Source organism: Ictalurus punctatus, chromosome 3, assembly GCF_001660625.3.
Source record: "Ictalurus punctatus breed USDA103 chromosome 3, Coco_2.0, whole genome shotgun sequence".
Taxonomy (NCBI): domain Eukaryota; kingdom Metazoa; phylum Chordata; class Actinopteri; order Siluriformes; family Ictaluridae; genus Ictalurus; species Ictalurus punctatus.
Genome location: NC_030418.2, coordinates 14,461,668 through 14,479,514, shown reverse-complemented (window position 1 = coordinate 14,479,514; position 17,847 = coordinate 14,461,668). Strand labels below are relative to the sequence as shown.

The window sequence follows — 17,847 nt, the reverse complement described above, 5'->3', positions numbered from 1 at the left end:
GTGATTGGGCCCTGTGATGGGTTGGCACCATGTCTAGGGTGCCCCTCTCATCCCCCAAGATAGGCTCAAGGCTCCCCGTGACCCTGTATAGAATAAGCAGTACAGAAAATGGATGGAAGAATTAACTAAGAGGCCAAAACCTGTTCCAGCATGACAGTGCCCCTGTGCACAAAGCAAGCTCCATGAAGACATGATTTGCCAAAGTCGGAGTGGAAGACCTCGAGTGACCTGACCTCATCCCCACTGAATACCTTTGGAATGATCTGAAACACTGACTGCACCACAGGCCTCCTCACCCACCATCAGTGCTTGACCTCACTAATGCTCTTGTAGCTGAATGAGCAAATTCCCACAGCCAGAATCCAGAATCTAGTGGAAAGCCTTCAAAGAAAAGCTATTATAACAAATAAATCTGGAATGAAATGTATAACAAGCACATATAGGTGTGATGATCAGGTGTCTGCATACCTTTGGCCGTATAATGTATGCTAGAACGCTTCTGGAAGATTGTAAATTGTAAAATACTGTGATATCAACTTTTGCATGAAATGATGAAATTAAATAGTCTACAGTTACAGGCTGCCAATACAACATACAATACAAAGAGCAACAACAGTGGTTTTCATATATATTTTTTTATTTTCAAACAATTGTTTTACAATATATATATATATATATATATATATATATATATATATATATATATATATATATATATATATATATATATAAACTTTTAAAAACAGTTCATAAGAGTGCACACAGAACAGAACAAAAAATAACCTTGAAAAACTCACATAATTGCATAAGGCTTTAGAAATGACTACCATGTGAACATTTCCTTCATGTTTTATGCTTACTGCAAGATTTGAACAATATGAATGTTAGCTGTTATTACAACATAGCAGTACTGGTATAAAAGGCTGTAATGTATAAATGAGCTCTCTAAAAATGACTAAATGATTTGTTGTGTGCTATGAACTTCTTTGACCCAGATGTTTTTTGGGTATGTTGATGAATGTTAACATTTATGTAAACATTCACAAGGCATATCCCGGTTAAACTCATAGTGTTTACATTATAGTATTTTGTTCATACTGTGCAGTAACAAGTACATGTACATACCCTACAGTTCTTTAAAAAAGGTCTCAGTCTGTATCACCAAACTTAATACTCTCAAAGAATCTCAAAGTCCAGTGTTGCTTTTGCAGTGTGGTCTGGAAGCCAGGTTTTCTATTTCTCCATTAGTAGGTTGGAGGTGTGTTGGGAATCTTATTAAACCTTGGTTCAAATTGTGCTGTGTTGAACAATGAAATTCAACAGTTGCTTTCTGGTCTTTGGTAAGAATCTCTCTGTAATGTGTGACATTTGTTTCGACAACCTTGGCTTGTATTGTTTGTGTGTACTACCTCGTTGTACTAACTCTTGTCTACCAGGATTTTAGCTTAGTGTTATTAGACCCTGAACTTTATGTATGACAGTATGATTTTGATGGAAACTAAAACACTTCTAAGGGCTTCTACCTGTTAAATGCGGTACATCCATCTATCCATACTGCTTATCCTTCAGAGTCATGAGGAACCTGGAGCCTAGACCAGGAGGCATGGGGCACAAGGCGGCATACACCCTTGACAGGGTGCCAGTCCATCGCAGGGCACAACCCCATACACATTCACACACTACGGACACTTTAGACATGCCACTCAGCCTACCATGCATGTCTTTGGATTGGGGATGGAAACCCCCACAGCATGGGGAGAATATGCAAATGCCGCACACGCAGGGTGGGAATCGAACCCCCAACCCCGGAGGTGTGCCGTGAACATGCTAACCACTAAGCCACCATGTGCCCAAAAGCTACACATGTAAATGTAAACATTAATCCTAAAATTGCCAGTTCCTGTGTGTTGCTAAAGAACAGGCCATTGCAGGGGCATAATGTCCACCATCTGTGATATTACGTATAAAATGCTGATAGTTTCCTCTAGATCGGAGATAGACAATGTTATCCACCTAGGGCCAGTGTGGTAGCAAGTCTTCCTAGGAGCACAGCAGGAGCAAACCTCACTTTCTCCTCATTTTCTCCTCTTACAATCACTGTCTTCTGAAACTATTTAGAGTCGCAGTTCTTACAGTAGCTTCTCTGACAAGTGCCCTCTTTGTTCAGAATTTTAGCATTTAGTAACTTTTAATATCATCATAGTGCACTAAAATAACCAACGTTGTCCATCAAAACCAATTCCAACCTTGAAAGTACAAAGGTTATGAACATTTTCACAATATACTGCTATTTTAAAATTATATTGTGAAAAATTACTTTTGTGTTAGGAAGGTGTCCAACCAACGCACCCCCAACCCCCTTTATTTATTTATTTATGTATTTATTTTGAATTCAAACTTACATCTGTTTCAGATATTCTGATATTAGTCAGACTTTGTCAGAGTGCTTTCTCAAGGCACTCTACAACAGAGAATGCATGTACAGATATAAAAAATCGCTATGGCTAATGTGTGTAGTTTTGATAAAAGAAGATGGGAACATGGAGGGATGTTAGTGACGGTAAACATTTGGACATTTGACTGGTTTTGCTAGTCTCAAAAGTACAATGTGGACAAATTCTCAGCATTGAGGCAACGTCTGCTCATGAATCAGGAGGGTACAGGACCAATCTCTGAACTGCAATTGGCAAAGTGGGGCATGTCAGCATTCACACTAAGAGTCTGAGGGATGGGCCTGGAGTTCAATTTTTCTTTGGCAGATTTGTCTTCTTCCCAGTGATGCATATTGTTCCAACGCTGCCTTGTGAAGGACTTGTCCAGTTTCTGAGCCTTCACCAAATCAGACGGACAGAGGGAGTTAGAGAGGGCATGATAGAACAGCCTGCGAGATAAAAAAAACAGAGAGAGAGAGAGAGAGAGAGAGAGAGAGAGAGAGAATGTGAGAACTCACTGCAAATCTGAACAATCACAGTCCAGCAGGTAGGCTGTCCTGGAGTTCTTTGTGTGTGTGTGTGTGTGTGTGTGTGTATGTATGTATGTATGGGGGGAGGGGGGGTGTTTGTGTGTGTATGTGTGTGTGTGTGTGTGTGTGTGTGTGTGTACCTGGGCAGCAGTGCTAGGACAGTAGTCAGTCCACACACACAGTAATACAGTGGCTCAGACATCAGTCTGGTCTCAATGCCAAATGGGTTTGTGGGAGAGTTACACGTCACACATGTGACACTGAACACTAGGACAAACGCGTAGTAGAAGATTCCACTGCCTAGTAACACCGCTGCATGGAGCCATGTCTGCAGATCACACAACAATCCAGTGTTATTATGAGGCAAAGACAATAGATAAATAAGTAAATCTAGACCAAATCTTATACACTTAGAGAAATTCTCAGACAAACAGAATTTGGTCTTTTTGAGAACCAAACCTATAATGTTCAAAATCAGTTAGTGATAGCAGTTTGGTTTAGTGGTTTTGCTTCATTATTAATATTTAGAGGTAGATCAGGGCCTTCTAGGTTTTTTCTACATTACCATAAAATGTATCACCATTACCGTATCATCATTACACCATGTCCTCTATCAGTCAGCAATGCTATAAGGTATGCTTAGATATGGCTTGTCTACTATGCTCACTATGCATGGACGACGACTGATGGAAACAACAGCAGAGAGGACACAGTGTGTCGGAACAGTAATTCCACCAGAAATGTGATAATTATCCTGATGACTATACAGTACAAACTAACAGCAGCTCCATCATACAGCTTGTGGGCATAATTACAGTGGTGGAAATAAGTAGTGAACGTGTCAACATTTTTTTCAGTAAATATATTTCCAATGAGTCTATTTACAGGAAAAAAAAAAGTATTGAACACACTAACTGAAATTTATTTAATACTTAGTGGAGAAGCCTTTGTTTGTAATGACAGCTTCAAGACGCTGCCTGTATGAAGAAATTAATCGGCCGCAGTATTCAGGTGTGATTTTGGCCCATTCTTCTAAACATATTGACAAGACCAAGGCCTCTTAATTTCCTGTTAGTGATCATGATTGACTATAGCTGTCAGCTTCTCTGTGCGAACATAAAAACGGCTTGTTTGACAGCACTCATTGGATTGATAAACACACAGTACAATCAGAAAGTCCAAGGAGAATAGTGCAGATCTGAAAAAGAGGATGGTGGATTTACATAAGTCAGGAATGTCTCTTGGAGCCTTTTCTAAACAATCGCAGATTCCAAGATCAATTTATTAGTTTATCAGTTCAAAGTTATTGGGAAGTGTAGCCACTTTGCCAAGGTCTGGAAGAAGAGCCAAACTGTCACCCTCAGCTGAGAGGAAACTGGTTCAGATGGTCAGGTAAAACCCAGGAACCACCAAGGCGCAGGCCTGCCATGAACTTGAAGCTGCAGGAACATCAGCGTCACTGTCTACAGTCCAGCGAGTTTTACATCGCCATGGACTGAAAGGCTGCCATCCAATAAAGAAGCTCCTGCTCCAAAATCGACACTTTCAAGCCCATGTAAAGTTTGCGGCTGACCATATGAACAAAGAAAAAGTCCTCTGGAGGAAAGTTTTATGGACAGATGAGACAAAGATTGAGTTGTTTGGCCACAATGACCAGAGGTATGTTTGGATGAGTAACGGTGGTGTGTTCAACCCTAAGAACACTGTACCAGCTGTAAAGCGTGGTGGTAGCATTATGCTCTCGGTCTGCTTTTGCTGCCAGAGGAACTGGGGCATTGCAGAAAGTGGATGGAATAATGAAGAAGGACTATCTTAGAATTATTCAGCATAATCTCAAACCATCAGCCAGACGGTTGAAACTTGGACACAGTTGGGTGTTTCAGCAGGACAGTGATCCCAAACACACATCAGTGCTGGTTGTGGAATGGATAAAGCAGGTGAACATTAAGCTTTTGGAATGGTCTTCCCAAAGTCCTGATCTCAACCATATCGAAAATTTGTGGACTGTGCTTAAAAGTCGAGTCAGGGCCAAGAAACCAACAAATGTCATTGAACTTTACCAATTCTGCCAAGAAGAGTGGTCAAATATCCAACCAGAATTCCACCAGAAGCTGGTGGATGGCTACCAAAAGTTTCTGCTCGAGGGGAAACTTACTAAGGGACATGCAACTAAATATTAGGTGTGCTGTATGTATAATTTTGACCTTGTGTTGACTACAGAAAACCCCAAATAAATTCAAACTTGTGAACCAAATTCTTGATTTAGTTTTTTATTAAAAGATGTATGCTCTACAATCATTCTGCCCCAGAAAAAGAACAGTTAAAAAAAAATCATGATGAGTGTATGTAAACTTCCAACCACAACTGTATATGCTTCCTTTTTAAGTTCCTCAAAGTTTTATAAATGGGACAGACCTCCAAAGGCATCGTATCCCTACATAAATTAACAGCTCATAAAAGGTACGTTGACAAATACTTAATTCAACAAATTCCAAAGCTCATATGTGCTCATGTTATCAATGATGTTCGTCCATCGGTGTCGAAGAGGACCATTTATGTCATCCATTCACTTGGGAGGTGGGCCGGAGATAGATGATCAGTCCAATCCGGGCCCGGAAGAGTCTGTTGCAGTGAGGACAAGGATAAGCAGGTTGCTGACTGGGAGATGTGTAACTGCTATTCCTGAATTTGCGAAGAGCAACTTTTCATGTTATCAATATGATCTAACTGTTTATCAATCATGAGAGGCCTTTTCTCTCCACTCCTATAATGACACCTTACAAGATTCGACCTAGATAATTTTTTATATATATATATAAATTGTCTAATGCTGCTTAGTAAAATATTTTTGTAATCTTTATCAATGTTTGTTTATTAATTTTTTTTTATGAACATATTGCATAAATCCTATAATGTCACCTGACGAGTTTTGACATAAGACTTTACGTATTATGAAGCCCATATGTAGGTACCCTTCAAATAAAGTGTTATCAATATGTTTTATAACAGTTCTTCTCATAGAAGAACAGGCTCAAAATATAAAAATGGGTGCAGGTGAGGCTGTAGACTAAAATAAATAAACAAACAAACTGAAATAAAAGCCTTCTCTCTACTAAGATACTACTAATCATGGGTGACAGCGGGGGGTACCCCCCCTCCCATATTGCCATCAATTTATTGTAGTCATGGAGTTTTCAGATTTGAAAATTGTTTAATATGTGTTTATATGTACATCTGATAGGGGGCAGTAGAAGAAAATAAGAGCAGTTACTTATTAGTTTACCGTAGTTAGTATGACTAGCAGAGAAAACTAAATGATTGGACAAAATGGCTAAGCATCCCAATACACTGGATAATTACTTCTCCAAGAAAACAAGAACAGAAATTGCTGATGGAGGACAAGTAACTGAGCAGACAAGTGTCACTCATTCAGAAGAGGAGAATTTCCGATGTGAGCCATCAGCTCCGCAGCAATTTGGAACGGTTAATCAGGCCTCCACAGATCGAGATCCAGTTCATGGACCCAAAACGTCTGCAAACTTTATTGAGATTGGGCCGTATCAACCAGTAATGTCATTTCCAGTGACTGACGGTAGAAAGTTCAGGAAAGAATGGTATGGGATTTATGAATGGCTTGAATATAGTCCCACCATTGCTCGGGCTTTTTGTGTCACGCATTTGGTGGCAACGAGACTAAGATGGACTCATTTCAAGTGATTGGATTTGACAACTGGAAAAAAGCCACTGAAAAATTCAGTGAAGATCAGAAAAGCATCGTGCACATTTCTGCTAGGTTAAAAACGAAAGGTCATCAACAGACACTTAAAACGGGAAGCGTAGCCATGCAAATCAGCAGTGAACACGCAAAGCGAGTCGATGAGAACAGAGAATATCTGAAAAAAATATGCGAGACTTTGCTCTTCTGTTGCCGCTCCGTTATTGCTCTTCGTGGTCACGATGAAACAGATGAATCAGAAAATCTGGGAAATTTCTTACAGTTGATGGATTTAAGGGCCAATGATAACCAACTAATTAACCGGCTATTCAAAAATAGAGAGAGATCATTTAATTATGTTCATAGCAAGCACCAGAATGAGTTGATCAATATAATGGCCAGTCAGGTTAAAAGTGACATCATACAACGAGTGCATGAAGCCAGAATTTTTGCCCTTATTGCAGATGAAACGCAAGACATAAGTAGGCATGAGCAAGTTGCAGTGGTTTTAAGATCTGTCCACAGAGTCCTCAATGTCCATGAATCATTCATCGGATTTTATAGGACTGACAGAACAGATGGTGAATCTTTGACCCTTCTTTTAAAGAATGTACTGACAAGCTTTAATCTTGATATCTGCAACTTGAGAGCACAATGTTATGATGGTGTGGCGAGTAGGCGAGGAACCTACCGTGGTGTAGCTACACGCATTTTAAGAGAAAATCCACTGGCGATGTACGTCCATTGTCACTCGCATATCCTTAACCTCTGCATTGTGGAAGTCGGTCGCACCAATACAGCTGTGAGACACATGCTGATCAATGTTCAATCTCTCTATAACTTCATCGAGGGGTCAGCAAAATGACATGCTGTTTTTGAGTCTTCGCAAGAACAGAGCAGTGACTTTTCAGGTAAATCTACCACACTGACATCTCTAAGCGACACAAGACGAAGCTGACGCGCACAGGCTCTCGAGGCCATACTTGATAACTTTGAGACTATCATTGACACTCTTAGTGAAATTTCTGAAAATGGTGTGCGAGTCGGGGGACAGGCAAGTAGTTTGCTGATATCTGTGACGGGTTTTCACTTTTTGTACCCTTGCATTTTGATGCGACGAATTCTCATACAGTGCAATGTACAGTGCAAAGTGTTATAGTCATCCACCTTACATTATGCCAGTGTAAAAAGCCTAGCATATTTCACAATCTCTGCTCTTTTAGCAATGAGAACTGATCACCTCTTTCAGAGTTTGGGAGTTCACAGTCGAGTTGTGCGAAAAGAACAATTACTGCAGCCCGCAAAGTCCATGGAAGAGAACAACCCAAGCTACGGTGCCTTGACTGAATTCAGCCTCAGCTCAGGGCTATTACAAGGAATTGCAGCGATTTCAGGAAAATTACATTAACACTTTGACTGCACTTCCTCAGCTCTAATACGGACACCGAAGAGGACCTGACATTTCTTTTTCATCACTATGGATTTCCAGAAGAGGAGATGAATGAAGAATTGTCACTTTTCAACGCTATGTCAACTGGGGAAGCGAGTTTTGAACAACGACTGTCACTGTTCAGAGAGTCAAAGCTAGTCCACAGTCTTTTAAACGTTGGCAACCTTTTTAAGTTATTCTTGATTGTGCCAATGAACACTGCATCGTGTGAAAGAAATTTTTCTTGCTTGTGTCGACTGAAAACATATATGAGAAACACCATACATGAGAGACTCTCGGACATTGCAGTACTAAACATTGAACAGGCCATTCATGTGGATTTGGATAAAACAATTAATTGCTTTGATGCCATGCCTGGTGGTCGCCGTTTAGCTCTTCACTAAGGTATGCTGTTGTTTTGATACTTAAATTCGTAAAATTTCTGCGAATATTTTGCTGAGACAGGTACAAAAAGACTCTTAATTTTTTTCTTGCCCCCCCAACTCAAGAGCCAAATGTCACCCATGCTACTAATATACATATTTATATCAAAATTTATATATATATATATATATATATATATATATATATATATATATATATATATATATATACACACAATATATAAATTTTTATATAAATATGTATATTAGTAGCATATATATAGTACTAAACACATACACATATATATATATATATATATATATATATATATATATATATATATATATATATATATATATATATATATATATATATATATACACACACACACACACATATATATATACACACACACACACACACACACAATTAACCAGCATTACAAATGCCCTACTTTTATCTCTGTGCAGAGAATATGGTATAATTTGGTGACAGGAGGAATGCATATAGATTATACACTTGCCATTAAAAATAATGTAATCCATTAAAGAATCATTTTGATCGATTCTACAATATATTTGAGTGGCTCACCAGTGTGTGACTCTCTATGACCTGGTGCAGAAGGATGATGAGAAGAGCTGAACCATTGATTGGAGAACCAAAAGAGAACAGATCAATGTCTGAACCTGCGTACGTCTGATAAAGACACACAACACATAAATAAATAAAAATATTAACATCATGTGTTATAACAAATACTGTACCTGGCAATAAATTGATGAGAAAACATGGTCAGTAACTAATCCCATTTTTCCACCAGACAGTGCAACACAACTTATCTCATCCTGCATTTTGTTGCTATTTCCACCTATAGACGATCCATGCTGTACTCAACTACTCCTGCTGAATTTGGTTATACCTCTTGACATGAGTGGGGCTCATTGAAACAGTGCAGATCACTGATTGTTCTAACATGATTTTCACTGAATCTTACAGATTGATGTTTCTGACTGGAGTCACTTCTCTATGACACAAAAAACATCAGAAGTGTAGTGACTTTTTGTCAAAGTTTCCTTTACTGAATTAAATTTATGATGTGCACATTTGTCCTCATGCACAGCACATAATTTGAGGTTCAGCCACGGTCATTACTTCACACTGTGGCATGTCTCTCACACATTTGAACTTCTTATTTCTACTTTTATGATGTTTTTATTTTTGGAATAGTATTTTACAAAATCTGGTGGTATACTTAAAATGATGTATACCAAAACATAAACAAACATGCACTTCACAGTTCAATTAATTTGTTGTGTTTTACCCATGCATAACCATCTGTCTGTTTACACCAAAACCCAGGCTTTCTTCTGGCACACCATGCACAGAGCTGGCATGGAGTGTTAGCATATTGGCATGACATGCTATGCTATTCCTCCGCAAATTTTCTACCATGATCCTTTCTTGCCTCTCTAACCATTTTCCTCACTTTTTGTGGGAGCAAAACATACTTCTTCTTCCAGCTCTGCTAGTTTTAAAATTTTAAAAAAGTTTGTGCACAGCTGACCATCACACCCATAAGTGGTTCTTCCCCAAAACTTTGGCACAAAGTTGGAAGCACAGAATTGTATATGAAATCCTTGTATGCTGTAGTATTACAATTTCCAGTCAGCGTAAATAAGGGGCCCAAACTTGTTCCAACATGACAATGCCATGTGCTCAAAGAAAGGTTCATGAAGACATGGTTTGCCAAGGTTGGTGTGGAAGAACTTGAGTGTCATGCACACAGTCCTGACCTCAACCCCACTGAACACCATGGCTTGAACTGGAACTCTAACTGTGCCCCCGGCCTCTTCACCCAACATCAGTGCCTAACTATACTATTGCTTTTGTGCCTGAATGGGCAAGAGCCACGCTCCAAAATCTAATGGAAAGCCTTCCCAGAAGAGTAGTGGTTATTATAGCAGCAAAAAGGGAATAAATGTGTTAATAATAATAATAATAATAATAATAATAATAATATGTTCAACGAACACATATGGGTGTGATGTCTATCATTACGTCCCACCTGATGAGCTCTAGAGAACTACTTCTACTTTCAGTAGTAGTTTTAAATGATGGGAAACTGACACACACTTGGCCAGGAAATGGACAGCCTTAAATTAAGATTTGTTGTTGAGTTATTCTGATACAGTCATGTGAAGAAATACGTACACCTCATAGAAATTTTTTTTTTTGGTTGCTTTTTTTTTTTTTTTCTTTTTACATATTTGGACAAGGAAACATTTGATCCTCTTTGAAACAGTGCCTATAAACAAAGGTGATACATGATATCAAATGACATAAAATTTACATTTTGTAGTAATTTTCACAATTTAAATTAACAACAACAAAAAAAAAAAACAGATCAGTTGCATGGAAAAAGTAAGTACACCCCTACATTTATCAAGCCTTCAAATCCATAAAATTAGAATCAGGTGTTGAAGACTGGGTGCCAGTGATTAGAACCTGCTTAGTTAGTGCAGGTGGAACCGGTCTTATTTTCACCCCTCTCATATCTAGTGTCTGTAGTTCCCTTTGCTATTGAGGTGTGTGGTGCCATCATGCCAAGATCTAAAGAGTTCTGTAAAGCCTTCAGAAAAAAAGGCTGTGGATGCATGAGTCTGGCAAGGGATTTTAAAAGATCTCCAAATTATTTGAAATTCATTGTTCCACTCTAAGGAAAATCATCTACAAATGGCATAGATTTCAAATGACTGTCAATTTATCCAGGACTGGCCGTCCCAGCAAATTCAGCCCAAGAGCAGACCATCTGATGCACAAAGAAGTCTCCAAGAATCCCCAAAATTAATCACAGGATCTGATAGTAAGTCTTGCAACTGTTGGTGTCAAAGTGCATGCTTCTACGATCAGAAAGAGATTTTTGACCTGACCTGCGTGGGAGGCATGCCAGGAAAAAGCCTTTGCTGTATAAACATTAGAGCAAGAATACAGTTTGCTAATCAGCATATAGGCAAAGACCAGACCTTTTGGAATAATGTGCTCTGGACAGATGAATTAAAGTTAGAGTTGTTTGGCCACAGTAACAGAAGATATGTTTGGTACTGACCAAAGACAGCTTTTCAGGAGAAGCACCTCATACCAACTGTGAAGCACAATGCTGGAAATGTTATGGTTTGGGGTTGCTTTGTTGCCGCAGGGACTGGACAGCTTGCATTCATTGATTCGACTATGAATTATGCATCATATCAAAGAGTGCTTGATGATAATGTGAGGCCATCTGTCCAAAAGTTGAAGTTGAACTGAAAGTGGACCTTTCAGCATTATAATGATCCTAAGAACACTAGCAAATCCACCAAGGAATGGCTCAAAAAGAAGGAATGGAGGGTCATGGAATGGCCAAGTCAAAGGCTGGATTTGAATCCCATTGTTAAGGCGGGGGTGGGGGTGGCTGTTTGTTGGGGGGCGTTGAAACAGGCAGTAGATGCAAGGAAATCCTCAAACATCTGAAAGAATATTGCTTGGAACAGTGGTCAAATGAATCCAGCAGCCTGGTGGACAATTATGCAAAACACCAACAAGAGGTTATTTCTGCTAAAGAGGGCATCCACTAGTTTCTGAGGCCAAGGGTGTACTTACTTTTTCCACAGAAAAATATCACATCTATTCATCTGTTGAATAAATAATTTTAAAAGCTAATTTTCCTTGTTGTTTTGTTCAAGTATATCAACGTTATTAACAGGCACTGTTTCAAAGAGGATCAAATGTTTGCTTGTCCAAATATATCAAAAAAGCCAACGATTTCCATGGTGTATTCTTATTTTTTTTTCACATGATTGTATACATTCAAATATTTACAGAGGTGAGTTAAAATTTGCAAAGAAGACTGTTATGAAAATATGTAGACAGTGTAGTGGACGTCAAGATGAACTCACACAATATGGAATAAAGAAGCAGACCAGGCTTTGGTAAAAAGCATCCACCATGTTCAGCCAGAAGGTGGAGGGAAGGTAGGCCTGCAAGCAAAGAGGAGACATGAGCATATTGTAAACCCAAAACAGAAAAAAAAGGTTAACTGATAAAGATAAAGGTTGTATGATTTCAGAGCTTCAAGGTAGGATAGAGTGATTAATAATGGTTTTATTACACGGAAGGTTTGTGAAGCCTTTAGTATTTTCAATGTGTCTGCATAAATATAATAATATTGATTAGGGATGCACCGAAATGAAAATTATTGGCCGAAGCCGAAACCGAATATGATGAAAAACTTGGCCGAAAGCCGAAACTGAACGCGTTTTTTTGGCATTTTTTCCCATTTATTTTGCCATTTTTTTCACCACTGCATGAATTAAATAGTCAAAATGTGCTTTTTACTATTTTGTCTTGCTTTTCAAAGAAAAAAATCAATTACAAAAACTACAATTTCGAAATATTTATTTAACACTGAACATTTTTTTTTCATTCCAGCAGGCATAGGCTACCAACAAGGCACAATATAACTTTAAATAAATAAATGAGTAAAATAAAAATATTTTGATGTGGTCATCTTTGAGCACCCCTTGAATAGCCTAGGTTAGGCCTATAACTGACTGCTGAAAGAATGGAACACTCTGTAGACTACAACAAAAAAGTGCATTAAAAATTGCATTGACAAGAGTGCAAAAAATGGTTCTATTCGGTTCTATACGGCTGACGATATTGGGGATATATACCGCTCGCGTCCCTGTACACCTCGAGGAGTATTATAGTGGATATAGTATAGTTAGATATAGATGTCCCTTGATAGATTTAGTTAGTTTAAACTATAGATTAGTTCATTTAGTCCCTGTTGGTTTTTCCGCTCCCAGTCCATAGTAGTAGTTCATGTTTCTTGTTTTGACCCTGTTTTCTGTGACCGCGACTCTGGTTCCCTTTGCCTGTCTTGACTACGTTTTTTGAATTACGATTTGAATTTTCTCCGCCTGCCCTTAAATAAATACATCTTTACCTGCTTCCGTACTCCACCCCCTTACATCTCGCGACGTGACAGAATACTCTGGAACAGAAACAAAAAAGTAAACATCCGAAGAGCACGTAGCACGTGCACGTAGCTCGTGCATGCGGGCGCCCCCTCATCGAGGTCGTGACATTCACGCATCTCAGTCTGGTTGCTAGGCTATTTGGACGCATCATCAAACACGTCATTGTTCGGTCAAATCTATTCGGCATTTTCACTTATTCGGCCGAACACCGAAAATGCTTTTTTTTTTTTTTTTTTGCTATTTTCGGCCGAATAATTTCGGTTGCCGAACATTTGGTGCATCCCTATTATTGATATGTAATATTGGATAAATGAATGAGCAAGTATAATATTTTTGTCTTGTTTGTTTAATCGGGTTCTCTTTGTCTACTTTTTGGACTTGTGTGAAAATCTGATGATGTTTTAGGTCATATTTATGCAGATATATAGAAAATCTCACAAACTTTTAAGCATCATTGTATATGAAAACTAAGGGACATTCAAATAATTTTCAGTCTCAACATATTCATCCAACCTGAATAAAAAGATAGAAAAAAAAAAGTCAATTGCAACGTGAGTGGCCAGAAAACAATCCCTACATCTAAAATGCTGCATTGAACAAAAGCATAAAGAGTGTAGCAGCAGATCAGCAAGATGACTGCCAGGGTACTTCCCCACCTGAGAGTTCTGTCCAGCTTTATAAAGCTGTGGCAGGGACAGGAGTGTGTCAGAAGACACGTCTTTATCCAGCACGCCATACAGCAGCGGTGGAATTGACGTAAACAGCAGGTTAAAGAAGATGAGCACCCAAGAATTACTCATAGTGCTTCCTGAGAAACCACAGAATAACTGGAACCAGAACAGCAGATTCACAAACATCTACAGAGAGAAAGTACAGAATTTAATTAATCATTGCTTTACGTTTAAAAAGCGGTTTTATGTTCTGTTCTACTAGAAAAATCTGCGTGTACGTGTGTTAGTTGATACTCACAACATTCTTATAAAAGAAGTACAGGATCATGTTAGCTAGTCGTGTGTAGCACCAGTGCCCATGAACCAGCAAGAGTTTTCTCAGATATTTAAATCTGGAGATGGCAAAATCACTGGACATCACAGCCTTGAGAGCACATAACAGAACCAGGCACATAATGTTCCATTACTTACTCTATACAAACATTCAGTAGGTAATGCACACTCATTCATATTGACTACGTTTACATGGACGGAAGTAATCTAATGACCTTATTCTGAATAAGACAATATTGTGATTAAGGTGTTTACATGAGTCACGTTTAGAATACTCCTTTCATGTTCCTGTTTTACATGTTATAGAACATAGATCGATTAAAGTCACACATCGTCCCCACGCCACGCTGTCCGACGTTCCCTCCAGAATTTCATGTATCAACATACAGTTAGTCTTCGTTATGGTACCGAATACAGTTTTGGGTTTTTCATTTTCAATTTTACGAAAGCTTTGTCGTGGAAATTAGACAACACTCGCAGACTCGTCCTCTGAAGGAAAAAAGGTTTATTACAGAAAGATGGTTAATACAGGATAGAATAAAGCAGGATAGAATAATGAGAGTGCTCTGGAGTCCTTGTACTAAACCACTACTATATATATGAAACAAAGAGCATGACATAATTCTGTGTACCAATAAGAAGCAGTTTGAGGCAGTTCAAACAGGCTTTGTTTTAGGATCTTGGAAGATGTTTAGTCGAACCTTGAACAGAAGAATATGTCTCTGTAAGCAGATAAACATTCTCTACTGATCTCAGTAACATGACATGGCCTTCTTAGGCATTATCCTCACGTGAGAATGAAAAAGAGTAATTTCCCTTACAGCTTCAAGTGCAGTTAATTATTTGTCATGCTATACGTGCTAATAGATGACTACTTGAAAAAATGGGCTGCGTCCGAAACCGTGTACTTACCTACTATATAGTCAGTAAGTATGCCTGTGTGTGTCCTGTCGCAAAATGTGGTGAAAACTCTCACACGATGTTAATAGTGTGATTAAGGTGTGTACATGTCTGTAATACACGTCGATAATGCAACAAAAATAGGAATACTCCACATGTCTTAATTCGACTTGTGTTTACTTCGACTTTAGCCGGATTAAGGTAATCAATAATCGCTGTTTACAGGGTAGTTTCTTAATCAGAGTATTGTCTTAATCGGGTTAATATCGGAATTTTGTCGTCCATGTAAACGTACTGACTGTTTCTTTTCTATTTATGAAGATGTACAAGAAATGGAAAACGCATTCTAATGTTACAGTGTTTTAATGTACCCTTGAATATTTGATTTTAAACTATTCAAATGAATTGTACTGTAGAACAAATTTTCTTTTTTTGATACATAAGAAAATGATTTAAATGGCCTAGGAGTACAATTTAAACCACTACAAAGAATGCCAGAAGAGTGGTTGAATCTGCATGAAGAAGAAACCTGGAGACCTGGAAACCTCCCCTACTCTGTTTATGCTAGTAATTGTGTATACTTCGCTGTTAATCAGTCCTCCACTGGGGATCGCAAATGGTGTGTCTGAATCTTAGTCTGACTCAAAATTCAAAAAGGAGTCCATTTACTAAAATAAGCAACTTTGCTGTACTTTTAATTTTGGAGTGTATCAACTGACACTGATTTTCAGAGATGTATATAACAGTAGCCAATTAAGGAAATACACCAAAACAATCAAGATTTGTTCATCAAAACTTGTGGGGAGAAATCTGGACCAATCTTAAATAATTTTACTTCCTTTCACCTACACAACCAAGTCATCATTTATATCATTATATTATATTATTTCACATTATTAGATATACATGTGCAACTGGCAGAAGCAGTAAAGCACAAAATGATTCCTAATTTACATTATGACAGTAACCTAATCCTAACGTCCTAACAAATAAAAAATTTAGAATATCCTTAAACAATGGACCAGTGCTTCTTCAATACTAAAGACACACTCTCACACACACACACACACACACACACACACACACACACACACACACACACATACACACATTCCACTCCTATCAATGATTCATAAGCTGTCCAAGGAGCAGTCTGATAAGCTCACGACTAAAGGATTTATGAGTTTGGACCTGAGTGGGAAGCTGTTTCCATTACCGACAAGCATAGTGTGTATCAATTTCAAGTCTCCAGAGGTTATACAGATGTCGCCTCTATATTGAGATCAATGCTGAAATCTGACTCCCCAGTAACTCCTGTAACTAGAGCACAGGAGAGCATAGAGAAAAAAAGAAGAATGGGAGGCGTGAACAAGCATACCTGCATGCCTTCCTGACCTGAGATCCCAACACCCACTTCTGCCACCTGAATCATACTGACATCATTTGCTCCATCACCTGTATACCACACACACACACACGATTTAGCACATTACAGCAATTGACACACAAACACAATCTGATATTTCAGATGCAATGAAATACACGGTAATGTCCATTTTCTGTTAACTTATTATTAATCTTCAAGGAATGAATAAATGCATATCCAATATTCACAGCATTGCCTGGTGCAACATTGTACTGACTGGGATTATGTACTTTAGTTTTATAAACAACAAACACTGCTAAAATTGTGATTAAAATAAACTATATGGCCAAAGGTTTGTGGACACTTGACCATCACACCTTCATCCCCTTCCAGATTTAGTCCCCACTTTGCTGCTATAAATAACCTTCAAGGGAAAATGTGATGCTACAGCATACAAAGACATCCATATACAAAGAGTGCTTCCAACTTTTCACTGTGGCAACAGTTTTGGGAAGACCCACATATGGGTGTGATGGTCTGGTGTCTACAAATCATATAAACACAAACCATATAGTGCATTTCAGTTTAATACTCATGACATGATCATGGAGATAGCAGTGTGGTCTCCGAAAAAAAATTCAAGAAACACACTGTGGCTGCACCTGTACTCTAACTTAAATAGTCAAACCAATTAGTACAACACTTTCATGGAACACACACTGACCTATAGCGAGGGTCATGACCCCCAGTGAGTCACCAACAAGTCGAACTACTTGGCTCTTTTGCAGGGGGGTAGATCTACAGCATATGACCGATCGGCAGCTGACTGTTACATCCAGGAATACTTTCTGTAACTCCTTCTGCAGGGCAAAGTCTAACGTACGGCCATCAATCACTAGTGTAAAGCCGGAGATGCCAGCATCATCCTGAGACATAGCAAAATCAAAATCAGACAACCTGTTGTCTTTAGCGACTTTGATCTCCTGCTGGAGTTCTAAAAGCCGGGCTTCACATGCTTCCTGTGAGAGGAAACACACATACACAAGATATTTACACTATAGTTATGTTC

General features: G+C 38.6%; 1 protein-coding gene across 6 annotated transcripts in view; it reads right to left on the bottom strand.

Annotated features, from left to right (window-relative positions):
* Positions 1 to 739: 739 nt before the first annotated feature.
* atp10d (ATPase phospholipid transporting 10D) overlaps positions 740 to 17,847 on the bottom strand; it is a 48,152-nt gene continuing 31,044 nt past the window's right edge. For 3 of the 6 annotated variants that reach the window (XM_017464194.3, XM_017464193.3, XM_017464195.3), the window contains 8 exons: positions 17,503 to 17,797; positions 16,791 to 16,867; positions 14,478 to 14,603; positions 14,165 to 14,365; positions 12,423 to 12,503; positions 9,082 to 9,186; positions 3,103 to 3,290; positions 740 to 2,881 (listed from right to left, as the gene is read on the bottom strand). In XM_017464194.3, the coding sequence (XP_017319683.1) occupies positions 2,650 to 2,881; positions 3,103 to 3,290; positions 9,082 to 9,186; positions 12,423 to 12,503; positions 14,165 to 14,365; positions 14,478 to 14,603; positions 16,791 to 16,867; positions 17,503 to 17,797 (1,305 nt within the window). In that variant the 3' untranslated portion in view covers positions 740 to 2,649. The other 3 variants (XM_017464196.3, XM_017464198.3, XM_053679629.1) reach the window with 3 other exon arrangements.